The following is a 25,574-nucleotide window of genomic DNA, read 5'->3' on the forward strand; positions in this document are numbered from 1 at the left end:
TCAGTTTCCTCTTCCCTCTTCTGGGTAATGGTTTCCCTCCCCTTTCTTGGCGTAGATTCGCACAACCCTGAGGAAGCTGGCCGTGTCGCCCAAATGGACCAACTATGGCCTCCGCATCTTTGGCTACCTGCACCCCTTCACCGATGGTGAGGCCAGCCCCAAAGTCCCATCCTCCTGCTTCCTGCTCCAGGTTCTTTACGGTACCCAGAGAACATAAGCCTGTAGTTGAGAAGTAAGTCCACATTAGGCTACCTGGACCCTGTTAGTCCATCACTGGGGAGAGGGGGGAAATTTAGTCACAGTGAGGTCTCATCCAGTGCCCCCCAGCTGCCACTTCACACCCTGATTTGCAGAGTCTGGCACTAGCTTGTCTCTTCCTGGGAGTCTTCCCTGTCTTCATGGTGTCTCCTAGGATGTGGAACCCCCACTTTACAGAGAGGGAAGTCATGGCACCAAGCCCTCTGAAGAGAATGTAATCGCTAAGACATAAAATAGGCCTTCAGCCCTTTATGCTAATGCCCTTCTTGCTTTCATCTGCAAACTCTCTCCCCAACTGTCCAGGGAAGATCCAGTTTGCCATTGCTGCAGATGACAACGCTGAGTTCTGGCTCAGCCGGGACGACCAGGTGTCAGGCCTTCAGCTGCTGGCCAGTGTGGGCAAGGTAGGGTCAGCCCAGCTCCAGAACTCTCCCACTGGGCCCAGGAGCCAGGTCATGGAAGAGGCACCTGCCCGCATCAGGAAACCCTCATTACCATTAGTCTCTCTGGTGTGACAGCCAGGGAAGAAGGCGTGAGAGAGAAGCATCCTCCCTCTCACCCCTGCCCCGTTTTACAAAGGGATAGACAGAGTGTAAATTGGGGAGGAGTGAGGAGTTAGTCTGAGGCCACAGAAAGACCTCAGGAAGATTCATCTCTGGGCTGGGACTGGGCCACGTCCCGTTTTTGGGTTCCAGCATCCTTAGCATGGTGCCAAGGATGAACGCCGTGGAGCCTGATTGCTCGGGCCCCTTGTAGGAAGGGCGGAGGTCCTTCTTGCCTGGGTTACCTGTCACTCCCCTCACCTCTCCTGTTTTCTTTCCCATCTCCCTGCTCTTCTTTTCTCCCACATCTCCTCCCCATTCCTTCTTTGTCTCTTCACTCCCCGCCTCCCTTCCTTCATATTGTCCATCTTCCTCCTTCCTTCTCTTCTCGCTCTCCCCACACCTCTAGACTGGAAAAGAGTGGACTGCCCCTGGAGAGTTTGGGAAATTTCGGAGTCAAATTTCCAAGCCAGTGAGGTGAGTAGGGAGTCTCGTGACATTCCTATGAGCGACAGAAAAAGCCCAACCTACCTCAAGTGCTGAGGTCAAATCAGGCAAGGGAGTCCAGTTGTACCCTCCCTTTTCTCCAGCCTTCCTTATCCAGATATGCAGCATGCCTGGGCTCTCGTGCATTCTGCTAAATGAAGTCTTTGACTTAGAAACCATCTGGCCCATCCTTCCTCATTTTACAGATGGGGAAACTGAGGCTCAGAGCGGGGTGTGACTGGGAGAAGGTCACACAGCTATTTAGTGACACTCAGGACTGGAAAGCAAAATAGGTCTTTCTTCTCCCAGTCCTTGCCCTTCCCATTTGCTCCATCCCTGGAGATGTCCACAGCCTGGACACTGCCTGTGCTGTGGAAAGTTCCTCATCGCTGTGATCCCTTGGGAGACTGGAGCGAGACCAGGCCTTTCCCAGCCTGTAGTGGCTGGAATTGCTTTTGTCGTGCTGGAAGGGGAACTTAGCCTAACCTCAGAGTGCCACCTGGTGGCCTGCCCACACAAGCAAGAACATGCACTGGTTTAATGGTGATAATAGTGATGTTGGTAACAAGAAGACGGCTTAGCTGGCGAAGAGCGCTTGCCTTTTGCCAGTCTCTGTGGTGAGCACTTCACATGTAACTCAGCATGGCAGCTAACGTCATGGACCCAGAAGCCAGACTGCCCGGGTCCAGATCCCAGCTCCACCACTTACTACCTCAGTGATTTTGGGGCAAATTACCCAAGATTTCGGTGCCTCAGGGTTCTCATCTATAACCAAGAATTAAGTGAGTTGGCATGTATAAAACCGTTAGAACAGTGTCTGGCACATAATAACAACTCTGTAAGGGTTACTATTACAGATGGCCAGACTTACAATAGTTCGACTTACGATGTTTCAACTTTACGATGGTGCAGAAGTGATATGCATTCAAGGGAAACTGTACTTCAAATTTTGAATTTGGATCTCTTTCCAGGCTAGCAGTTAAGGGGTACAATAGTCTCTTGTGATGCTGGGCAGTGGCCGTGAGCCTCAGTTCCCAGTCAGCTACATGATCACAGGGTCAACAGCCGATAACAGCCATTCTGTGCGCATACCACCATGCTGTTTTTCACTTTCATTTAGTAACTTACATGGGATATTCAGTACTTTGTTTTAACTAGGCTTTGTGTCAGATGATCTTGCCCAACTGTAGGCTAATGCAAGTATTCTGAGCACGTTCAAGGTGGGCCAGGCTAAGATATGATGTTCGGGAGTTCAGTGAATTAAATGCATTTCGACTTCCAATATTTTCAACTTAAGAGGAGTCTATCAGAACGTAAGCCCATAAGTTGAGGAAGATCTGTGTTTCCTTTGATCGTCCTGATTCTCCTGTGAAGTGTGTACTGTTAGTACCGCCATCTTACAGAAGAGCAAACTAAGGTCACACTGTGAGTAAGAGGTAGTGTGGGGACTACCAGGTGTCAGGCACCTGGAAGTGGTGTCTTTTTCCAATTTACACCAAGTTGTGGTGTGTGGTAGCCATGGGGCTGGTAGAGTGGGTCCAAAGGAGATCAGTAGCTGAGCCCACAACTTGTGAGAGGGCAGAGCTAGAGGGGAGTGGGGTCACGCACACCCCATACTGTCCCTGGGGGCGGTTACAAAAGCCTGGGCTCTGGCTCTGCCTGGCCTCTCAGAGGGCCAGCATTAAAAGCAAAGCTCCTGGGATTCTGGAAGCAGAGAAAAAAAAAAGACAAGGGGAGGCTGCGGATGGCAGGAGCAAGGTAGGATGGCGGAAGAGTGGGTCACAGGCAGCCACAGGGCCTGAGAAGATAGCCTTCTTTGTCTCTGCTCTCTCCTGCTAGCCTGGCAGCCTCCCAGAGGTACTACTTCGAGGTGCTGCACAAACAGAACGATGAGGGCACGGATCATGTGGAAGTCGCGGTGAGAGCCCTGCTATGCCTGCCCCCCAGCTCAGCTCGGAGCCGCTCCTCGCCCCTTGTCCCTTGAACTCTTTTCTAAATCCAGCTCCCTCCAAGCCTCCACATCCACCCTTTCTCTTCTTCCAGTGGCGACGGAATGACCCTGGAGCCAAGTTCACCATTATTGACTCCCCTTCCCTGTCCCTTTTCACAAGTGAGTAGGCTCTGCCCCTCCCCTGGAGACAGAGGTGAGCTGGGGCCAACATGTGGGGTTCAGTCCACTGAGGGGATTTGGTTAAGGGAGGGGTGGAGGCTAAAGCTCAGGGTGCTTGGAATGTGGGTGGAAAGGGGGTCCAGAACAAGGAACAGAACTTAAAGGGAGCCTAAGGTCAGAGATCCTTAACTCTCAAGGGTCAGTGACCCCTTTGAGAACCTGCTGGAAGCTTGCTGAGATCTTGCCCCAGAAGAACGCCCTTGTCCATTCACACACAATATGTTGTGTACAATTTCAGGAGCACCCAGAGACCACGAGGCTCCCTCCAGATGAAAAACCTCTGAGTGAGGCCAATTTCCTATTTTACAGTTGAGGGTCCCATGGTTCTTTGCAAAGCCATGACCAGAGCTGAAGAAACTTTCTCACCTGCTTTAGATTTGCAGTAAATGAACTCTTCAGTTGTACTATGTATTGCTCATGATTTCCTATGCATCCGCAGGCCCCACTGAGAAATCACCAGCAGGCAAGTGGGGCCACGTGGGCCCGGGTGTAGGAAGAGTAGGCAGGGCCAGAACCCCAAGGGAGGAGGCGAAAGCTGAGTGCTGGGAGGAGACTGGGAAGGCAGTGGAAAGTGTGTGAGAGACAAGGAGGGCAGGATGGGGACAGGCCGGGGAGGCAGTGTGGCAAAGGCAGGATAGGTAAGAGGAGGTTGATGGTGAGTGAAGCTAGAGGCCACAAGGTCAAGGCAGAAGGGGCAGATCGTGAGCTGCTAAGTTGATGCAAGAGGAAGAAGGGGGAGCTGGAGTCCATAGATGCAATGTGAAATGAGAAGAAAGAGGCCCATAATAAACTTCAGGGAAGAAACTAGTAAGATGAGCCAGAGGTAACCAGCCCCAGGTAGAGAAGGAGAGCTCCACCTGGGGCTGAAGGCAGATGAATCCAGACAGCAGGGAGCAACCAGGGCAGTTAGAAAAGGGGAGGAGGAGGCCTGGCTCACTTGGAAGGGAGAATACTAGTCTGGGGGTGATGGAGGGGGCAAGGCGGCGCCCTGCCGTGGTCTGCCTTGCTGGCTTGTCTGTCTGAGACGCAGCATAACCTGGAGGCTGAGACTACACCGACCAGGTTCAGATTCAGCTTTGCCACTGACCAGTTGTGTGGTCTTCGGCAAATGACTTAGATTCTCTTTGCCAAAGCTCCTAGTCTGTAAAGTAGGAATAATCACTAAACACCTAAGGTATACGGTGTTTATGGAGATGAAGTGGTTTGATATTTATAAGATGCTTAGAACAGTGCCTGGCTGGTTATTTATTAAGTGCTCTGTACATGTGTGTGAGATAAATGAAGCAGACTTAAATGACATTTCCAGCAGAGAGCAGTAACACATTTGAGGAAGTGGTGTCTTTTTCCAATTTACACCAAGTTGTGGTGTGTGGTAGCCATGGGGCTGGTAGAGTGGGTCCAAAGGAGATCAGTAGCTGAGCCCACAACTTGTGAGAGGGCAGAGCTAGAGGGGAGTGGGGTCACGCACACCCCATACTGTCCCTGGGAGCGGTTACAAAAGCCTGGGCTCTGGCTCTGCCTGGCCTCTCAGAGGGGCAGGGGTCTGGGTTCTGGGTTTGCTCCAGGACTCACAGCTGCTTCTGTTCTTTCCTCCCTGGGCCCAGATGAGACAGTCCTAAGGATGGATGACGTGGGCCATATCCCTCAGACAGCAGCCAGCCATGCAGGCTCCCGAGACTCTCTTCCCAGAGAGGAGCTGCCCCTCGCAGACATGCTGCGGCCCGACCCTCGGGACACCCTCTATCGAGGTAAGGCCTTGGCCGCACACTTCTCATCCAGTCTGGGGACCATATCCACTGCCATGGGTGTTAGTAGAGGGGACTCCGCAGACTTGTCACTTCTACTACAGTATTCCAAAGTCAGAGAATCTTGCTTTTCCCTTAGGAGTGTAAAATATAATATGCGTATAGAAAAGTACAAAAATATATGTGTACAGTTTTACAGTTCCACAAATCATTACACAGCAAACATTGGGTAACCACCTCCCAGGACAGGAAGTAGAACTAGAGCCCAGAAATCCCCTACGTGTCCCTCCACAATCACATATATCATAGTTTTCTACTGGATCCCAACTCTTTTTTTTTTTAAGATTTTTTACTTATTTGAGAGAGAGCACAAGCGGGGTGAAGGGCAGAGGGAGAAACAGACTCCCCGCTAAGCAGGGAGCCTGATGTGGGGCTTGATCCTGGGACTCTGGGATCATGACCTGAGCTGAAGACAGATGCCCAACCGACTGAGCCACCCAGACGCCCCTGGATCCCAGCTCTTAATCCAGTGAGAGAAATATGTTCCCATGAAGGTGTTAGAGTCTTACATTCTTGGGAGCATTTACATTTTAAAAGATGAGAGAGCCCCAACCCCCACAACAACTGGGTGGAAATTCAGTCATTGGCCCTGAGCCAGGATGAGATTCGGTGGCCTCCTGGATGTTTCTAAACCTTTACTGAGGCTAGCCCTCTACAGCCGTCCCCATGCCATGAACCGGGGACTGTGGCTGAATCCTTGGCCTCCAAGACTCCTTGAATGTACCGACCCCAGAAGAGTGGTGCCAGCCTTAGTTTGGCAACCTCAGCTGATGGACTTGGACTGCCCATGGCTGCTATGAGTGAATACAAAACGGTGCCTGCTCAGAGCAGAGGCCTTCGGCCCTCCCCCTCAGCTGAGAGCCTTTGTGCCTCGAAGCCAGCCCGTTCCAGGCTCCCATCCCCACCCTCATCCCTCTTCCTTTACTGTCCTCAGTGCCTCTGATCCCCAAGACTCATCTCCGCCACATCCTGCCTGATTGTCCCTACAAACCCAGCTACCTGGTGGATGGGCTCCCCCTGCAGCGCTACCAGGGACTCCGCTTTGTAAGTCTGGGGGCTGGGCAGTGGGGGCTTGCGGCCTGTGGCTGAGATAGAGGGGTGCCGGGCCTGACTCTTCCTCCTCCCCATGCCACATAGCAGTAGACAGGACAGCCTCACAGGTCCATGGGCTGGGTGAACTTGTGTTCCACGTTGCCCATGGCCCAGTGGACTATAAACCTTGAGAATAAATGCTCGGCCTTAGGAAGAACTCCAACTCCAGCTCTGCCACAGTGATGATGGTGATGGGAGGTGGACTGGCCTGAGCCTTCCTATACTCTCAGCACCTTGAGCCACACACCCTGTCCTACCGGGCGACCAGCCAGCAGTACTTCTTAAACTCATAGATGAGGCCCTGGGGAAAGTGAACTGTGGAGGGGAGGTTAGCTCTAGAGAACCTATAGCCCAGGTGGAAACTGCAGAGGCAGAAGGCACCCTATATATCCAGATCTAGAAACGATTAGGAGAGTGCTCGAGGCAGGAAGAAGCGGCCAGGAGTCATCCTCTGGGTGGAGAGTGGGTGTGGTCTAACTGGGAAGTTGGTTGGTGGCATTGCCTGAAGCTGTAAGGGAGGCAGGAAGCAGTGGTGGGTAACAAAAGGGGGGTTGTCCCAGGGCCATGGGAGGTTGCAGGTGAAGGTTTGGAGGTGGCAGGAGGAGGAGAGAATGGTGCTGGCTGCAGCTGGCAGAAGCAGCTAGGATGGGAGGTGAAGGGCGCGTGCACTGGGAAGCTTGAGCCCGGGGTTGCATTTGGTCCAGAGAGTCCAGGAGAGGAGGCCTGAAGAGTGGATGGAATCCCGGTCTGCGGAACAAATGTTTTCCTCCGAAGCTCAAAGCAGCCCTTCTCCCTTCACTGTGAGCCCTGTGTGGGCCCAGCCAGGTGCAGGCTTCACCCTGGTTGGCTGATTTCTTACCGAGATCCCACTCTCTCATTCCTGATGCTTCTTTCTCTGCCTCCAGGTGCATCTGTCCTTCGTTTACCCCAATGACTATACCCGCCTGAGCCACATGGAGACTCATAATAAATGCTTCTACCAGGAAAACTCGTACTACCAGGACCGGTGAGCAACACTGAATGGGGCAAGAGAATGGCCTTACAGAGGGGCTCCACAGGACTAGAGGGGCGGCAAATGCCCTTCCAGCCCGAGGAGTCTTGGCCCTTCCCAGGCATGCCACACACTCACAGACACACACACACACTCCTGCCCTCCAGACTGGGGCATGACTCCATACTGCTGCTGGCCCTTCCCGCAGAGCCTCACACGCTAGCCTGTGGGGCCCTGGGTGCCAGTCTGCTTCTCCCGTCCTCCTGCAGGTTCAGCTTTCAGGAGTACATCAAGATTGACCAGCCTGAGAAGCAGGGGCCGGAGCAGCCAGGTAACAGTGACTGCTGAGGCTTCCAGGTCAGGCTGGGAGGGATGAGCATGGTCTGTTTCTAGAGGAAGTTCAGGCCAGGCCAGCCGTGCCCCTGAGGAGCTTAAAATCCGAACCACACAGCCGCTCCCCCTACACGCAAAGGAGGAGAGAGTGGTACTCCTTCCTTTTCCATCCCAGGCACATGCGGAAAGTGACACTGTATTTAACAGCATGCTGCGGCCAGCTGGAGGAGAGTTAGAGCCCCAGAGGAGATTGCTTGGACTGCTGGAGGGATCACTCTCCCTGGCACGTCACTGGGGAAGTTCTTCTGAGAAAAGCCCTGTTGTCCTGTGGCCTTTCTTCTAGAGGGATTAGGGCATGCCAGGGCCATTTGTTGGGCCCTGTGTGTGCCAGGCACCTGCTAGGCACTTCAGGTATTTTATATCGCTCCATCTTCACAACAGCCCTTAGGAAGATGCATGATTATTCCCTTTATGCAGAGGAAGAAACTGGGGTTAGTTGAGGTTGGTAACTTGCCCAAGGTCACACAGTAAGCCAGTGGCAGAGCCCAGGTGCAATCCCCACCTGACACTCGTTGGGTGTCATTCATAGGATCAACTGCGTCTTACCTTGTTTGGGAAAGTTGGAAACTCTGATGTGAGGAATGGTTGTTGTTATTAACAACAGGTTTTGAGGAAAGCCTTCTAGAAGAATCCCAGTATGGAGAAGCAGCAGAGGAGACCCTTGCCTCCAATGTCCAGAATGCCAGGATGCCAGAGGGAAGACAAGTGCCTACCTTTCCCCTTGGGCAGGATGTCACTGACTACCACCTCCCGAGCCTGCGGAAGCTCCTAGCTCAGCCCCGGGACGGTCTGCTGGCACCGTTTTCCAAGCAGAACTCCACAGCTCCTTTCCCTGGGAGGACCAGTGATGTCCCAGTCCAGCAACCAGAGAAGATGGAGCGAAGACCCAGCCCCCAGCCCAGCCAAGATCCACCTCGCTCTGAGAAGTGGCCCCAGGGGCATCTGGCGGGGAAAGTGCCTCCTGTCAAGGGGCCTAGGCCCAGTCGTGACAGTCCCAGGAAAACACTAGGGCAGTCCCAGTGGCTGAATCAAGTTGAGACATACATCGCAGAGCAGAGAAGGGGAGACAGGATGGAGCCCCCAGCCCCCAGGAGGGGTTGGCGCGGTGAGGAAGACATCGTGGTCGCTGCAGGCCAGGAAGGACAGATGGAGGGAGAAGAAGAGGGGGAAGAAGAAGAAGAGGAAGAGGATATGAGTGAGGTATTCGAATACGTGCCCATGTTTGACCCAGTGGTAAACTGGGACCAGACCTTCAGTGCTCGGAACCTTGACTTCCAAGCCCTGCGGACCGACTGGATCGATCTGAACTGTAACACATCTGGCAACCTGCTGCTTCCAGAGCAGGAGGCTCTCGAGGTCACACGAGTCTTCCTGAAGAAGCTCAACCAGAGGAGCCGGGGGTAAGGTAAAGGGCTCTCCTGGGACCGGGGCTGGGGCACAGCAGCCAGCTGGCCTGGGGGCAGGAACCTGGGGGCTGTTGCCCGTTCCCCTGCTGCAGGCTCCCTGGACGATCACCCGCCTGGGACCCCCTGTTCCTGAGAATGAGCTCTACCTGTCAGGTCTTTGTCCACCCTCGGGCAAGATTCTGACATCCCTTGGTACCTGGCCTAGGACATGTGTTGAGCACCAGGAAGGGCTTGGTAGATGGGGTCCCCTTTCTCAGGGAAGGAGCTAGTAGTAAAGGGATAGAACAGGCAAAACTGAGACTAAAAGAGACAAGACCCCAGCGTGGGCTGGAAGGGCTAGGGCAGAAAGCAGGGCCTAATTTCTTTGTTTTCGCATTCATTCATTTAACCAATCAACATTCTTATAATTGAGATACAATTCACGTAACATTCAATGTACCATTTTAGAGTGTACGGTTTTAGAGTGTACAATTTGGTGGTTTTAGGCATACTCATAATGTTGTGCAACCATCATCTGATTCCAGAACATTTTCATCACTTTTAAAAGGACCCCCGTACCTGTTAGTATTACTTCCATTTCTTCCTTCTCTGAGTCCCTAGCAACCACTATTTGACTTTCTCCCACTATAGATTGACCTATAATAATCATTTCATGCAAATGGAGTTATATTTCGTGTAAATGTAATATGTGGCCTTTTGTCTCTGGCTTCTTTCACTTAGCAAAACATTTTCAAGGCTTCTCCATGTTGTAGAATGTATTGAGTGCTTCATTCCTTTGTACTGCTGCATAATATTCCATTGTGTGAATATTCTGCATATTGTTGATTGATATTTGAGTTGCTTCCACTTTGGGGCTATTATGAATACAATACTGCTATGAACAGTTGTGCATAATTTTTTTCATGAACATGTTTTCAGGTCTCTTGGGGATATACCTAGTAGAATTGCTGAGTCATATGGTAACTCTGTGTTTAACATATTGAGAAACTGCCAATCTCTTTTCCAAATCAGCTGCATCATTCTACATTCCCATCAGTGGTGTCAATTTCTCGACATCTCTGTCAATGCATGTTATTTTCCTTTCTTGAAAATAGCCATCCTAATGGGTGCAAAATGGTATCACATGGCGGTTTTGATTTGCATTTCCCTAGTGATTAATGATACGGAGTTCTAACCAATCAACATTTCTCTAATAACCCATCGTGTGTTATGGATTGTGAGTAGAATATTTTATTAATGAGGGTCAGTTTCTGAAGGAAACATATTCACCTTATATACTTAGGATCTTAGAGCTATAACAGACTTAGAGCAGGTCAGTAGGTGCATTTTTAAAGATGGAGGCAGTGAACACTAGAGATAAAACATCTGGTGGAAGCATCTTCCTTCCTTCCTTTCCTTCCTTTCCTTCCTTCCTTCCTTCCTTCCTTCCATTTTTTTTTTTTTTTAAGTAAGCTCTGCACCCAACGTGGGGCTTGAACTCACAACCCTGAGATCAGGAGTCACATGCTCTACGGACTGAGCCAGCCCCTTGTGTCAGCATCTTAGCCAATGGCAACACTAGGACAAAAATCAGGGTCTCCTGACCTCTGGCCTCACAGGCTTCTACGTACCATGTTACCTCCCACAGTGGGGGAAGGAGTTACTCAAGCTGCCCACCCTTTCTGCCACAGGAAGTACCAGCTACAGCGCATCGTGAATGTGGAGAAGCGCCAGGACCAGCTACGTGGAGGTCGCTACCTCCTGGAGCTTGAGCTGCTGGAACAAGGCCAGCGCCCAGTGCGGCTCTCCGAGTATGTGTCTACACGAGGCTGGCAGGGCATCGATCCAGCTGGTGGGGAAGAGGTCGAGGCCCGGAACCTGCAGGGCCTGGTTTGGGGCTCACACAACCGCCGGAGACATGTCTTGAATGTCCGGGCCCCAGAGCCCAAACTGTGTTGGCCCCAGGGCTTCTCCTGGAATCACCGAGCCGTGGTCCACTTCGTTGTGCCTGGTGAGCCTCAAGCTGATCCCGGCCATTATCAGCAGAGTGGGGATCCTAAAAGTCACCATGAGCACCCAGGTCTCTGCTCACTGATGTGATCTCACAAGAACCTGTGGGAGAGGCCACTCGACAGGCGAGGACCTGAGGTCACATGGCCGAGTGTTGCGGTTGGCAAAGATGCCAACTCGTAGGCCAGGTGCTCCCTGTTGCGCCAGGTTTCGGAGCGGGGGGCGGTCGTGGCCGTGTTGTCGTACCGGGGTTTGCACCTGCTCTGGGGAACAAGACATAGAGTGGCTTAGCTGGTTTCTGTAGTGGGAAAGAGGAGCATGGAGCAGATGTGTATAACCGTGGGCTGGGACAGGAGAGCAAGAGTGCTAGTAGGATGGGCAGATAACGGGGTTTGAGTGTGAGAGCACAGTCGGGTTACTACGAGAGAACTGAGGACGAGCCCCGGTCCCAGGCCTTCCCATGAGGCGCTGCCCGGAGGCTCTGTGGGCGCCAGGGTGCAGAGGCCCCTTTCATGGGTCAGCTGTCCCTCTCCCGCTGCATTGCTGGTGGGTCCGCAGTGGCAGAGGTCTGCTGGGGCCCTGACTCGTGCGGGAGCTGGTAGCGGGGCTGCCTTTTTCGGTGTTACCACTTCTTTCTTCCCGTTGCCCACTGCGGTAGTAAAGAACCAGGCGCGCTGGGTGCAGCAGTTCATCAGGGACATGGAAAAGCTATTCCAGGCCACCGGCGACCCACACTTCAATATCATCATCACTGACTACAGCAGTGAGGACATGGACATCGAGATGGCCCTAAAGAGGTCCAAGCTGCGGAGGTGAGGAGGCTCCCCGGCCGGAGTCTGGCCGGAGCCACCCGCTTTCTAGAGTCCTGGGACTGCTGGGTGCTGGGCAGAGCTCGAAGTCCCAGCTGGCTTTCCTGAGTCCCACTGTCTGGCTTTCTCCAGACGACTCACCTGCACACATCCTAGGAGCACACATCATCTTTCTCTGGGCCCGCTGGCGTCCTCCAGGGACCACTGCTGCCGAGCCCTCATACTCTGCCCCTCTCTCCTCTCCTCTCCCTGCAGCTACCAGTATGTGAAACTGAGTGGAAACTTCGAGCGCTCGGCTGGGCTTCAGGCTGGCATAGACCTGGTGAAGGTAATAGCCTGGGAGAGGCTTGGGAGACACGGTTACAGACTGGTTAAGAGGTGGAGACATCTGGGATGTGTGAGGTGGCCAGCTCCTCAGGGAAGAAGGAATGAGGACACGGAGGTCCCCTCTGCTGCAGGGCGGGTGCCAGGGTGGGACTGAGCAAATGACTGTGGAGCATTTGTCCAGAGGCCTTGCCATCCATAAAGGGTGAATGAGAGGTGTCAGAATTCATTCTCTGACTCTGACTACTGCGCTCTGGTGCCCAGTACTGTGGAAATCTGCCCGACAGTTTGTTCTGTGGAAGTTTGTCCATCATATGAGTGGGAAGGAGCCTGAGGATTGTCCTTGGGAGTGGCCTGACCCGCGAGCCCTGGTCTGTGGGGTCTGCTGACCCTCCTTGATGTGTCCTCAGGACCCGCACAGCATCATCTTCCTCTGTGACCTCCACATCCACTTCCCAGCTGGAGTCATCGATACCATCCGGAAGCACTGTGTGGAGGGCAAGATGGCCTTTGCCCCCATGGTGATGAGGCTGCATTGCGGGGCCACCCCCCAGTGGCCTGAGGGTGAGCCCTGCCTTGGGCTAGGGCGGGCGGGTAGGAAAGCCCTGTCTGGCCTTGGTTCCTCACCCCAGAGCTGGAAGCAGCCGTGTCTACCATGGCAGCCTCCCTCTTCCTCCTACTCCTTCTGCCCCCCCCCGCCGGACAGCCCACCAGAGGTGCCTGAGGGCTGTGCTCACAGCCACAGCAGCAGCACCGGTGAACATTTCCTCCCCACCTTCCCTTCATTCAGTCATCAGATATTTCCTGTGTGCCAGATTCTGTGCCCTGTGCAGATAGAAAAATGGCAAGACAGGCCCTTTGCCTCTGGAGAGGGAAGCAGACACGGAAAGCATGGTCAGCTGTGTCCCCAGTGGCTGCCGTTGTGAGATCCTGTTGTAGGGCCGGTAGCCCCCTCCTGGTAGGACCGCAGCTTCCATTGGACCCTGACCTGAGTGCCCGGGGGCTTCCACCCAGAACAGGCAGGGACTTGTTCACAGGAGACAGTTTTCAGTGTTAGGCACCCTGTCCCCTGTCTTTCAGAGAAGGCTCTGGGAATGCAGCCCAGCAGCCTTCATTGCTTCCTCCTGGCTCCTGGCTCATCTCATGGGGGCTTCTTGTCTGGCCACAGGCTACTGGGAGGTGAATGGGTTTGGACTGCTCGGCATCTACAAGTCGGACCTGGACAGAATCGGCGGCATGAACACCAAGGAGTTCCGAGACCGCTGGGGTGGGGAAGACTGGGAGCTGCTGGACAGGTGACTCGAGGAGGAGGGTGTCTGAGAGGGGCTACGGGGAGAGAGCAGGGCTAGACCAGCCAAGGCCGGGCCCACAGGGCAGCAGATTCCTGACCACTGGACTCAGAGGAAGCCCTGCCACTCACAGGGGGTCATATTACTCGCCTGGCTGAAACGCAGTTTGTGTGTCTATTAGAAGGGGGATGATCCTGCCTCCGCCTATGTCTCAGGGTTGGCCTGGAGAGCAGAGTGCATGGTGGGCTGTCAGGGTAAAGCAAAAGCCGGTGAGCTGTACGCGTGTAAATGCTGATGCTCTCAGCGCAAGCCCAGCACCATGGAGAATACGATATACGGCTGCGTTCTCCCGGATCAGAGCCTTCCTCCCCCGCACCACTGCCTGGCGGGGAAGCTGAGGCTTGGGCATGGACAAGAGAGACAGATGAAGGGTCAGGAAAGACTTGGGGGCCAGCAAAAGAGACAGTGTGTGGGTCATTAAAGAGCAGTAAGGGGCGCCTGGGTGGCTCAGTTGGTTAAGCGATTGCCTTCAGCTCAGGTCATGATCCCAGGGTCCTGGGATCGAGTCCCACATCAGGCTCCCCCTGCTCTGCCGGGAGCCTGCTTCTCCCTCTGCCTCTGCCTGCCATTCCCCTGCTTGTGCTCTCTCTCTCTTTCTCTCTCTGTCAAATAAATAAATAAAATCTTAAAAAAAAAAAAAAAGAGCAGTAAGATATCCAGGAGGTCCTGGGGCCCTAGAAGCCTGGGAGAAGGGAGTTTCAGGGAGCAGGAAATAGTCCCTGGGAAGGAGAGAGGAGAACCCAGGATAGGCTACAGACTTGGCAAGCGGCAGATGAGGGTGTTGAGGCAGGAGCAGGCAGGCCGGGACCCCGCGGCAGGGTGGTGAGGGAGCCAAAGCTGTTAGTACGAGATTCCTCTTTCAAGAAATTTGCTTTTTTTTTAAAAATTTGCTGCCACGAGGGGCACCTGGCTGGCTCAGTTGAGAGAGCATGCAGCTCTTGATCTCGGGGTCGTGAGTTCGAGCCCCACATTGGGGGTAGAGCTTTTTTAATAAAAGTTACAGAAAAAAGAAATTTGTTGCTAAGAAAAGGGGAGGGAAAGAGGACAGTAACTTGAGATTTGGGTTGAAGGGGAGGGGGCAGAGGAGAGAAAGGGAGAGAGACATCAAAGGAAGAAAGGACCAGGGTCGACTGCATATCGTTCTCCTCTCTCTAAAGACTGGCAGGCTGAGGCTCTGAAAGGTGACATGCGTTACACGGTATGGGGCTGGGATTCAAACCCAGGCTGGCTGGCTCCGAAGCCCACCTTCTGTGCACCGTGGCCTCCTCTCTTGCTCCGTGGGGGTAAACAGAGGAAGACGGGGGGTGACGTAGATGTGGGAGGTGGAGTCCCCAGTTGCCTCTTGTGCTTCTGTTACTCACCCTGCCCCTCCCCCATGCAGGATCCTCCAAGCAGGCCTGGAAGTGGAACGGCTCGCCCTCAGGAATTTCTTCCATCACTTCCATTCCAAGCGAGGCATGTGGAACCGCCGTCAGATGAAGATGCGGTGATCCTGAGGGGCGGCCCGCTGGACTGACTGCTTCCCGCTCCTTGACTTGCACTGGCTTCCCAGTGCCCCCACTCGCTGCTGAGGAGGAGGGGGCGGGTGGTGGGGGAGAAGCCATGGCTGGGCCCCGAGAGGCCTCAGAGCGAACAGCATCACTCCACCCAGAGCTGTCGCCTCACGCAGACAGCTGCCAAGGCCCCTCTCTCTACTCTGGGGGCCGCTGAAGGGAGGACCTTGGGAGAGGGACCAGGAGGGGCCGTTCACTCAGTTGACAGAGATGGACCGGCTCCTGGCAAAGGTGGCACACTTCAGTCAAGGAAGGAAAGACCTGTTTGCGTGCTACCGACCTGTCTGTGAGGTGCATTCAGCATCCCCTCCAGGCTCCTCCTGGGGAGTAGTGACCACAACCTGGAAACTCTTCTCTTGGACATATTTTATTGGGGTTTTTATTTTTCTAACAGAAAACCAAAACTGTACCTATCCAGACCCAGCCTTGACTGTGAGAGAGTCATGAGGATGAGGATGGAGTCATGCATTTAGGGCATGTCCCCACTTGCATACCTCAGACCCACTCCTGTGTAGCGCAGCGTGTCCCTCGGTCTTTGACCTGGCAGCTCATTTATAACCAGAGGAGCTGGCACCGCGTGGATCTGTTCTCAACTCTATCCCCAGCCCGTGCCTTCCAGAGACACGCGTGTCTCTCCCAGGGAGCCACTGAACAGCTGGCCACCGAGGAGGGCATTAACCTTCCCCTCCCGGCGGTGCTAACTCCAGCCTGACCAGAAGCACAGACTGGCATCATCTTCACGATGCCCCTGCGGGGTTGGGTGACAGCTGGCGGGCAGTGGGCTCGTCATTCCCCAGTGTTTGGCGTAGAGGTGGTGCAGGACGGGCACAGTGGAGAAGGAGGGAGGAGAAGCCCCCGGCCTGGCCCACTTGTAGGCTGAAGCCTTGGGGAGAACATGAAGCAGAGAGGAAAGAGGATGGAGATGTAAGAAAGCCTTGGGCTTAGATGGGAACGGGGTGGCCATCCAGCAGGAAGGGAGGAAAGGGAAGTGGAAACTTGAGGCCCCACAGCCCCACTCTCCCACAGACTTGGCCTCCTGCAGGGAGATCCCCAGCCGTAGCCTGCCCGGAAGAAGAGGAAGGGGTGTGGACAAGACGGAGGAATAGGGAACAGGGTGGGAAGGGGCAGGGCCACGGGTTCGGAGAGGTAAGGGCATCACCCTGAGATCTCTTCCCCAATTGGAGGGGAGTGGGGCCAGGAGGAACTGGAAAGTGAAGCCATTTCAGGGAAGATAGCCCTTGGCCTTTGTAGTCTCCGGCCGCCCTGACACCTGACGATCACTCACTTAATCTTGCACTAAAAATCCCCAGGTGCCTTTGGGGCTGGGGATCTTTCTTCCGCCACTGCTGAATTGACCAATGGTGCATTGGACGCTGGCTCTGGCACTCGAGCATCCAGCGAAGGAGGGGAGCACGGGGCTTCCTGCTGTGAGGAAGCGCTCACGGGGATGCGGCAGGGCCCAGGAGGCCAGTCCCCCTGCTGTGATAGAGTCCAAGTCACAGCATTTGGAGCTCCAACATCTACCCAGTAGGCCCTGCATTCACCAAGAGCACACACTTGGCATTTAGGAGAATGGAGCCCATTGAGAACCTCCTGGAGAATCCTTGCCCCCCTCTAAGAAATCAGGAAGGACAGAGACTTTCCAGTTAATGGGCTGTGGCTTCTGGATTCCATACCTGCCCCTTGGGCCCTGACTTTTCCTGCAGCCCTTGCTCAGGCCTACCACCTTTGGGAAAGAGCTGTAGGGAATAGGTGAGAGCTACAGTTGGCTGGCTAGGGTGCCGGCTTTCTTTCTGGGGCCACTGTCCCCCTTGGCCGTGGCACTGGTAGGCCTGAGCCAACCCAAACAGCTCTGCCGCCTCTATCCTCTTAATGACAGGAGCCAGCCCAGCCTACCCTGCCCTGCTCAAGGTCCCCTCTGACCCTGGCCAGTGCCTTTCCTTCGTTTGTTACCTCCACACCATCTGCCTTAAAGGGGGAGGCCCTGGTACGGCCCCTACTCTGTAGGGAAATGTGTTGGGGGGCGGGGGAGGGAAATCATTAAATACAGCATCTTCTTAGAAAACAAAGTGGCTCATGTGTTTTCCTCATCTCCCATAAAGATGGGAGAGGGGTGGGCTGAGGGCCTAGGGTTCGCATCTCTGTCCCTCAGTTGTCAGGCCTCTGATGGATGTGCCAAGGACCCTCCCGCACCACCCTCCACCATTTACCATTCGTTTGGTGCCTGCCCTGTAGGGAGCTGCCTGAGGAGTTCACCGTCTGAGAGTAGACTGGGCATTTTCTGCTCAGCAGGTTAGTGCAGATTGGTGGTTCCAGTAGAGAAGGGTTGATGGAAGCCCTGGGGGAAGAAAGCTAGACACGGCTAGGATGGTTTGGGGAGCAGTGGTAAAGTAGCAGACAATCTAAAAATCATTTCTGTTTGAGCTAGGGATGCCCGGTTGATGCTTTACAGGTACAGATTTATCTTGCGCATTCTATTTGGCCAAGGCAAAGATCAAATGAGTTTGTATGCCTTAAGCACACGCCAAGGGAAGGTGCTAATTTGAAAGCTAGGATAGGTTTATGACAGGTTCTCAAAAAGGATTGTGCATATACATGGATCAATCCAGAATTGACTAATCTGCCATTTATGTAGCAGATGGTAACTAGCTCAAGGCATATGGAGCCAGGAAAGTTGACTCAGAGCAGGATCTAGAGAAGAGGGAGTCAAGCCCTTTCCAGAACACAGCTGGAGAGGGCATCCAGAGTGCAGCCCGGATGCATAAACATTGACTCATAGTGGATTTGCAGAAAACTTTATAGATAGAGATCATTCCATTTTACAAAAAGGGAAAACTGAGGACTGGAGCCGAGGGAATGGATAGGTCAGAGGGAAGGAATGAGGTGGACTAAGAAGTCCTCAAGCCGGGCAGGCTTGGCCTTAGGTAGACATGCCTTAGGTGCGGGAGATGCTACCAGAAAGCAAGGTCGGCAGTACCCCAGTCTGAGCTCAGGACTCAGACCAAGATGGGATTCACTTAGACCAGTAAAATAGCACGTCTTCATTCAGATGCTCTGGGTAGGGAGCAAGGGCATCTCCATTGCCCTTCTCGGAGCTCTCCCAGGGGCTGTGGAAAGTGCCCATCAGCCTAGCAGAGCGGGGAGGAAAGAGGCGGAAGCTGTTCCAGACCTGCGACCTGTAGAGGAAGCAGAGAAGAGATGGTGAGGTGGGCAGGCCAGACCAGCGGTCCTCAGACTTCACTGTGCACACAATTCCCCTAGCAACCTTTTTCAAATGCAGGTGCCCATTCAGGAGATCTGAAGTGGGGCTGGAGATGCCACGTTGCCTGCAACGTTCCAGCTGGTGTTGCTGCTGGTCCACGGACCGCAGTTCGAGTAGCAAGGGCTGCTGGGCAGTGCCAGGGAGACATCCCAGACTGCATCTTTCCTCTTGCCAGAGGAGCAGAGCCAAGCACTAACCACACTGCCTCCCACCCATCCCAGGCTAAAGAACCCCAGCCTGACTGCTGAGGAAAAGTCCCCCGTTAGCAGCAGGAGGGGCCTTTCCGGGCCCGGATCCAAGCTCTTCTCTCAGACCCCCTCCTTGCCTCAGAGTGCCAGTAACACCTGTTACTTGCAAAGATCTTGCTCTTACCCCAAATCCCCAGAGTTGGGAGAAGGGTCACTTGGAGCCCTTGGCCCCAGGGCCCTCCCCTCCTCCCTCACCTGGGGCCCAGGCTGTGTTCAGAGAGGATTCTTTGAGGTCCTGGCAGCCAGGAAGCCCGTCTTGTGTGCCCCGAAGGCCGTAATGAAGACGTTGATGACGACCGTGATGAAGACCAGGGTGGTGGCAGCATTGTTGAGCTGGTTCAGCTGCCACTGCTTGCCCACCTCATTGAGGTTCAGCCGTGCTGTGGACCAATGGGGGGTAGGGGGCAAAGGCTCAGCGTGAGGCCACAGCCCAAAACCTCCCTCGTGCACCTCGGAGACCCGACCCGTGTGGCAGAAGGCAAGCGAGGTGGTAGGCATTGGGCTGAGGGATATTCTCCCTCACTGACCAGTGCGCCAGCACCACACTGTACCTCAAGAAATCGGGATTTGGGCACTTATACTGGGTCTTAAGAGTGGGGATACATGCTCACACAAAAGGCCATAAGGACCTCTGCTACAAGTAAGTGAAGAGAGTCATTCAGCAGGTATCGTGGAGGGACCACTATGTGGGAGACCAGGAGGTAGGATAGGGAGCCTGCTCTCACTGTGTAGTTGTTGTTAGCTGGGCATTTGTAGGTGCAGAGGGCTACCACTAGGTTAGCAGACGGTTGAGACGTTGGCGTGGGCAAAAGCAGAGGGAGCACAGAGAAGCAGTCGGGGCTTTTCTTCCCACCAGGGGCCACTGAGGCCCACTCCAGGCCTAGGGTCCTCACCGATGACCACGAGGAGGATTCCGATGACCACCTGCAGGAGCAGAGAGATGCTGATGAGGGTGACGAGGGTGGTGTAGTAATGGGAGGATGGTCCCTGCTCCAGCACTGCTTTCAGCCGCGTGGCATTGGACATGAAGAGGGCCACGTCCAGCATGCTCTCTGCCACGCTCTTCTTAGTGGCATAGTGGTTCAGGTTGATGGGCTGGCTCCTCCCGGGGTTGGGGTTCCCAGGCTGTAATAGAGAAAGCGCAGGCTGACCTAGGAGGCTCCCGAAGGGAAGTAGTCGAGACTAGAAAGAGGAGAGAGCTTTTCGAGCTTTCCCTTAGCCGGGTGGGGAGCTGAGGACAAGTAACACCTGCTCAGTTTTATGGCCTGAAAGAATAAAGAGTTGGACTAGAAAGCCCTTACGTACCTTTGAACTTTGAAATGATGGTATGTTGTCTTTTGTTTCCCTAGGGTCTCCCACATCTATCTGAAGAAGGGGAGGGGGCGGTGGGGAGGAGTTCTCAGCTGCTTGTAAGAGGTACCACCCTCATTTCATTCTCTATTTTGCCTGAGACAGGCCTGGCCTCAGGCCTGTCGATTTTCCTCTGTGAGGAAGGTATCTCAAAGACAATAGGAGGAGCTTCTAGGCTTGGGTGGAATGGGAAAGGCATCTCTTCTCCCAAAATGATGTGGCCCCAAGGCGGGGTGCACAGCTTAGCAAATGGGTCAGGAGCTGTGTTTGGATCCCACTCAGCCCTGTGGCCAAGGGCACCGAGACCACAGCCGTGCTCATCACAATGCATGTCTGGATGCGTGTATGGATGCATACGGCAATGCGTACTAGTGAAAAGCACCTCATTTAATTTGTTTTTTTTTTTTAATTATTATTTGGCTAGGATTTATTGACATGTAATTTACATTTGATTTGATTTTGAAAAATAAAACATAGCTTGTATTCTCAAGAAGTCACCAACTCTGAAAGACGGAGTGACGATACAGAACATAAGGAGTGGGCCTCTGGGTTGGGCGCAGAAATTCAGACCAGATGCTGCAGGCAATCTGCAGTCACTCAAGAGAACTTGGGTATGTTGTAGGGAGATTAATTTAGGAGTGGTACTCAGGATGGATTGGCCCAGGAGGGCCCAGAAGCAGAGAGACCCATTGAAAGATTATGATCTGATTTGGGGTTGGGATGACAAGGGACAAGTGAGAAAGGAGAAGAAGGGGGAGTTTTGAAAGATGTCACAGCCTGGAGGTAGGGAAACTGACCCCACAGATGACCACAGAAGTTATCTATTGAGTGTGGGGGGGTGGATGGATGGTTGGGTGGATGGGGCAGGTCCCAGAGGGTTCTGGAAGCTCCTTCTGGATGCTGGGTTTATCTGGAGCCCGCTGGCCTGGTTGGTTAGGGCCAGGGATGCGAAGGCCAGTACCCCACAAAGACCTCAAAGCTACAGCCTGTGGTTCTAGCCCATTTGGTACAGGTTTGTCCTGGGTACAAAGGACACTTATTAAGTGACAGAGTCTGTGGAGCAGCCCCCAGGCCTCATCACAGTTCAAAGTGCTTCTGAGTGGGGAACAACTGTGAGCAGGCTTCCCAGCCCATGGATTTTCCCATAGGCCACACCCACTCCTCCTCTCCTTATCCCACCCCCCACTATGCCTGGTAGCTAGAGGCTTTGCACGTTCTGCTCCCTCCAAAGCCGGCTCTCAGTTCAAGATCTGAGAAACTTTGAAATTACTGCGTAAGCATCAAAGGAGACCCCTTCTTTTAAAATCTGCCTATGAACAGTGGACCAAACCTGAAACCCAAAGCTCTAGTGTTGTGTTCTGAGCATTGCCCAAAAAGTGTGTGAGGGGCTGGGGGATAGAGGGGGTGGTTTACTTGGGGACACAAAGATCTTCCCAAGCTTTAACAAAAAATTCTGCTCTAAGTTTTAACAGAGCTGCTAGGCTTCTGTTGTTAAACGGCTCTAAGAAAGCCCTTGTTTCAGAGAGGATGTATGAATCAAAGTGAGCAGAAGAGGGTACAGGCCTATCTTTTCCTCTCTAACCTAGGGCCTGCTCTTATTTTGACTTGTGCTAATTCGGGGCTATTTTCTAGCTAAGGATGCTTTTTCAGTGTCTGGTTGGGTGGCGGTGGGCACGGCCGCAGGGTGCCCCCTCGAAGCCGCAGAGGGCTCCCGATCCCCAGAGTGTCCACATGGTGGCGTACGAGGTCCAAAGAAGTTCCTGGGGGCACCCCGGGGGTGCTGGCGCCGGGACGGTGTTTCCCCCCTGAGGAATCCGCGGGCAGGACCGGACTGGCCCGGAACCGGAGCCCTCGGAGGCCCAGCACGGGGAGCCGGGTTCGCAAGTCTGGCTGGGCCAACCCCAAACCCAGCAAACACGTGCGTCAAATGAGAGCTCAAGGAAAAACCAGTACTGACAGGGCCCGGGGTGGGGTGGGGCGATCACAGAGACACCCGCTGCCCACTCCCCCTCCCCTCCTTCCTCCCGGGAGAGGGGCCTCTAGCCCACGCCGCAGCCTGGGGGATGGTGTTAGAGGGGAGATGCTTTGAGACTCAGGAAGAAGTTGCTTTGAAAAGGGTCCCCTCGTGGTAACATCTTTTCAAAGCGGGACAAGGATTTTCTTAATCCTTCTTGGCCAGTTTAGGGGCAGAGGCAGAGGAATGGATGAAATGACCTGACGGCCCTTCCTTACAGCTTGAGGATTCAACTGGATGAACCCCTAAATCCTGCGGGATGGCACCCTTTTTACCCACACCCCGGAGTCCAGGAGCAAGGCCGCGAAGGGTCAGGATTAAAGAGGAGGGTGGGGGTGGCGCCGGGTGGCCTGGCTGGTGCCCTAGGAGCTGTCCCTTTAAGGCCGGGCCCAGGCTGGCTGGGAACAAAGGCCCGGGAATGTGGGCTGGGCTGGGCCGGCCTGCAGAGCCACCCAGCGTGAGTCATTTATATTTCTCGGGACTTGGGAATCCCTGGCTCTTGCCTGTTCCCTCCTCTGGCCTTGGCCAGGGGCGGCCCCTGGCCCCTTGCTGCAGCCCGCAAGGCCTGTCTGCCCGAGCCTCCCCTCCCTCCAACCCACATGCCCTCGCCCCAGCTCCTGGCCCCTCTCACCTGGCTCCTCAGAGCAGGGCCTGGGGGTTAGCACTCTCAGCCTTTGAGCCCCGTTCTGCCTCGGCGCTTGGCGCTTTGGGCCTCAGTTTCCACATCTACGGCAGAAGAGGAAAATCCCATCTCTGGAGCCGGGGAGGCTATGGGGAGACGGAACTCATTCCGTCTTTGTTTCTCCCCAAAGGAAAGAGAACTCCAAGCTCTTATGTTTTCCTTCAGGCTGGGATCTGTCTTTCCATGACCCTCTCAGAATCTTCTGTCTTATTCCATCCCACCCCACTCAACCCCTCCTCCTCTACCTGAGGACAGGCGGGACCAGAGATTCCAGAGTCCCTGTTTAAAATGCGGATACCTGTGGGAAAGGCGACACATCAAAACCCGGCCAGTCAATGACACCTGAACACCAGGAGAGTTGGGGTTGGTAGGAAGCTGGAGCAGGGGTGGGTGTGGGGGCAGGTGGGGGTGGATCCAGAGTCCCATGCTGGAGCACTGCGTGGTTCTGGACACCAAGAGGGCATGGTTTTGCTGAGGAGGGATGGAGCCGGGGCTTAGGGGACAGCCCAGATCCACTCCGTAGGTTTCCCGGTTTGCCTGCCTCCTGGGCCTGCCGCAGCTCGATCATTTCTTCTCGCTTCCTTGTCCTTCCCTCTTGTTTCCCCTCAGACTTCCCTGTCACCCTGCTTGTCTTGCCAGGTCCCAGCTCCCTAGGCTGGTGTGGATTCCATCCCTGGAAGTCACCGATTGCTCCATTGTTCGGCCAGACAATTATGTGTGCCTTCATCCTTGTTGACCTACACTTCTGTTGCTTTTCAATTAGCGATAATCGTGCCTCGGATAAACCTCATTGGCTCCGATACTGCCACTGCGCAAAGCTCTTCTGTTGCTTTTCAAAACTGGAGTCGGATAGGAAAGGAATGCCTCTTTTAACAGAAAAGTAAACACATTTTTACATTGTTAACTGACATCATGGTCAGTGGGAACCACAGGCTCCAAGAGATCATTCTGTCCTTTCATAGAAACAAGATTTCAAAGGGGTAAGTAACGGTCCCACCCCAAAGCCATGGCGTGTTCAGGACCTGGAGCCTGAGGCCGGCAGCGAGTGCCCTGCGGAGAAGGAGCAGGCTGGGAGGCAGGGCCTTGTGGCAGCCAGGGGGGTATCACAGAGGGCACCCGGGCCCTGGGTTCAAATCCTGGGTCTGCTACAAGCTGGTGGTATGAGCAAGCTGATCGCCACCACGGGGCTGCTTTTCTCATCTGTGAGATGTGGAGGGTCCCTCTGAACACAGAGTGAGGTAGGAGTGGGGAAGCCCGTGTCTGAGAGTCTCAGGGGTTGAGGACGTTCCCCTGCGAGAGGCAGAGGCCAGGCAGCTGTGGAGCAAGGCCCAGAGGCAGATCCAATGAGTCACTTTGCCCCAGGCAGCTCAAGGGCATTGGTGACCCTCCAGTGAGTCATTACTGTCAGCCCTGAGAAAAGCCGTATGTGTGTATCATCTTCCTGTGTATCCGCTCGTACTCAAGGCTACAGACAAAAGAGGCCCAGAGGAGCCCTTGCCCGTTGGCCCTTCTGTTGGTCTCAAAATGACTGACTATCCAGAAAGGCCAGGCCTCTCCTGAAAAGCAGATGGGGATGAGCCAGACCTTTGGAAGGCTGGTTTGGGAAAGGGTGGATCCCAGCCCAGGAAGAATGATTTGCTCAAGTGTTTGGATTGGGGTGGCCTACTATGTCAATGTGCCTTTAATTAGGTTCCCAAGATCCCTAGCCCTCTGTCAGAATTAAGTTTGGGAAAGGGTGCCTAGGGTTTGTCGTACTGTGCACAGACTCAGTTCCCTGCTCCCACTGACAGAGTGCATACCTCGCGCCTGGCACAGGGTTGAATGTGGGACATGAGTCATCTTACTGAGTCCTCACAAGAACCCTGGGAAATGGGTGAGGGCATGATCTTTGTAGTTGAAAAACTGGAGGCTCAGAGAGCCCAAGCAACTTGCGCAAGGTCACACAGCACAGTTTGTATCCCAGTTTTCTATGTGCCAGACCCTATAATGTTAATCCCCACTCCACCATCTCCCAGAAGCTGAAGGCATCCTCCCTGCCTCCAAGCAGTTTAGGTTGGAAAAATTAAAGATGTGGATCTTTCTAAAGGAAAGAAGACAATTTGTCCCCAAGGATACATATTCACCCTTGCTAAGAGGAGGTAAAACACCCTTAGCAAGTAAAACTTGCCTTTAGGCTTTCCTGAGCCTGCAGTGTCCCTGAGGGTACTAGCCTCAAGGTCAAAAGGTTTGGGTTCAAACTGGCAAGAGGTGACCCAGGCAGGGGGGAAGGTAGGGTTGAGAGAGAGACTTGTATCCATACCTTTTGAATTTTGAACCATTTAAATGTTTGAACTATCTAACAAATAATAATAAATTTGAGGGGCGCCTGGGTGGCTCAGTAGTTAAGCGTCTGTCTTCGGCTCAGGTCATGATCCCAGGGTCCTGGGATCGAGTCCCGCATCCGGCTCCCTGCTCAGCGGGAAGCCTGCTTCTCCCTCTCCCACTCCCCCTGCTCGTGTTCCCTCTCTCGCTGTCTCTCTTTCTGTCAAATAAATAAATAAAATCTTTAAAAATAATAATAATAATAATAAATTTGAGACAAAAACAAACATTCACTGTAACAAGACCAATGGTTAAAACAAAGTAGAAGCTTCTCCATCTGTGGAATGGGAGTAATGTCTGCCCTGTTTAGCACAAAGCTGCTGTTAAAAAGATCAATGAGATAAAGTGGGTGAGTGGGCTTTGAAAACTGTAAAGTATTCAAAGAGATGAGAGAGCAATCTCTCCCACTCGGGATTATACTTGCACCTGTGGGCCTAGAGGCGTTTTAAATAATATGTTGTGACTCAGGGCCTGTCCCAGCCCAAATTTC

General features: G+C 53.8%; 2 protein-coding genes and 1 pseudogene across 3 annotated transcripts in view; 1 reads left to right on the plus strand and 2 right to left on the minus strand.

Annotated features, from left to right (window-relative positions):
* Positions 1 to 17,215, plus strand: part of B4GALNT3 (beta-1,4-N-acetyl-galactosaminyltransferase 3) — a 90,478-nt gene extending 73,263 nt beyond the window's left edge. Inside the window, exons 5-20 of the mRNA XM_045871226.2 lie at positions 56 to 146; positions 562 to 662; positions 1,210 to 1,277; positions 3,126 to 3,204; positions 3,330 to 3,396; positions 5,061 to 5,204; positions 6,196 to 6,305; positions 7,259 to 7,359; positions 7,614 to 7,675; positions 8,342 to 9,137; positions 10,814 to 11,133; positions 11,791 to 11,944; positions 12,197 to 12,269; positions 12,676 to 12,829; positions 13,434 to 13,560; positions 14,996 to 17,215. Coding sequence (XP_045727182.1) covers positions 56 to 146; positions 562 to 662; positions 1,210 to 1,277; positions 3,126 to 3,204; positions 3,330 to 3,396; positions 5,061 to 5,204; positions 6,196 to 6,305; positions 7,259 to 7,359; positions 7,614 to 7,675; positions 8,342 to 9,137; positions 10,814 to 11,133; positions 11,791 to 11,944; positions 12,197 to 12,269; positions 12,676 to 12,829; positions 13,434 to 13,560; positions 14,996 to 15,104 — 2,556 coding nt within the window. The 3' untranslated portion in view covers positions 15,105 to 17,215. The remainder of the gene's footprint in view (positions 1 to 55; positions 147 to 561; positions 663 to 1,209; positions 1,278 to 3,125; positions 3,205 to 3,329; positions 3,397 to 5,060; positions 5,205 to 6,195; positions 6,306 to 7,258; positions 7,360 to 7,613; positions 7,676 to 8,341; positions 9,138 to 10,813; positions 11,134 to 11,790; positions 11,945 to 12,196; positions 12,270 to 12,675; positions 12,830 to 13,433; positions 13,561 to 14,995) is intronic.
* A 737-nt stretch (positions 17,216 to 17,952) lies between these two features.
* NINJ2 (ninjurin 2) overlaps positions 17,953 to 25,574 on the minus strand; it is a 78,545-nt gene continuing 70,923 nt past the window's right edge. For both annotated transcript variants that reach the window (XM_064590360.1, XM_045874087.3), the window contains exons 2-4: positions 19,571 to 19,802; positions 18,873 to 19,057; positions 17,953 to 18,343 (exon numbers count right to left, since the gene is read on the minus strand). In XM_064590360.1, the coding sequence (XP_064446430.1) occupies positions 18,891 to 19,057; positions 19,571 to 19,802 (399 nt within the window). In that variant the 3' untranslated portion in view covers positions 17,953 to 18,343; positions 18,873 to 18,890. The remainder of the gene's footprint in view (positions 18,344 to 18,872; positions 19,058 to 19,570; positions 19,803 to 25,574) is intronic.
* LOC123845037 (U4 spliceosomal RNA) lies at positions 23,471 to 23,543 on the minus strand (annotated as a pseudogene).

This window comes from Mirounga angustirostris, unplaced genomic scaffold, assembly GCF_029215605.1.
Source record: "Mirounga angustirostris isolate CCGP_5_RB_7025 unplaced genomic scaffold, mMirAng1.0.hap1 SCAF_5, whole genome shotgun sequence".
Taxonomy (NCBI): Eukaryota; Metazoa; Chordata; class Mammalia; order Carnivora; family Phocidae; genus Mirounga; species Mirounga angustirostris.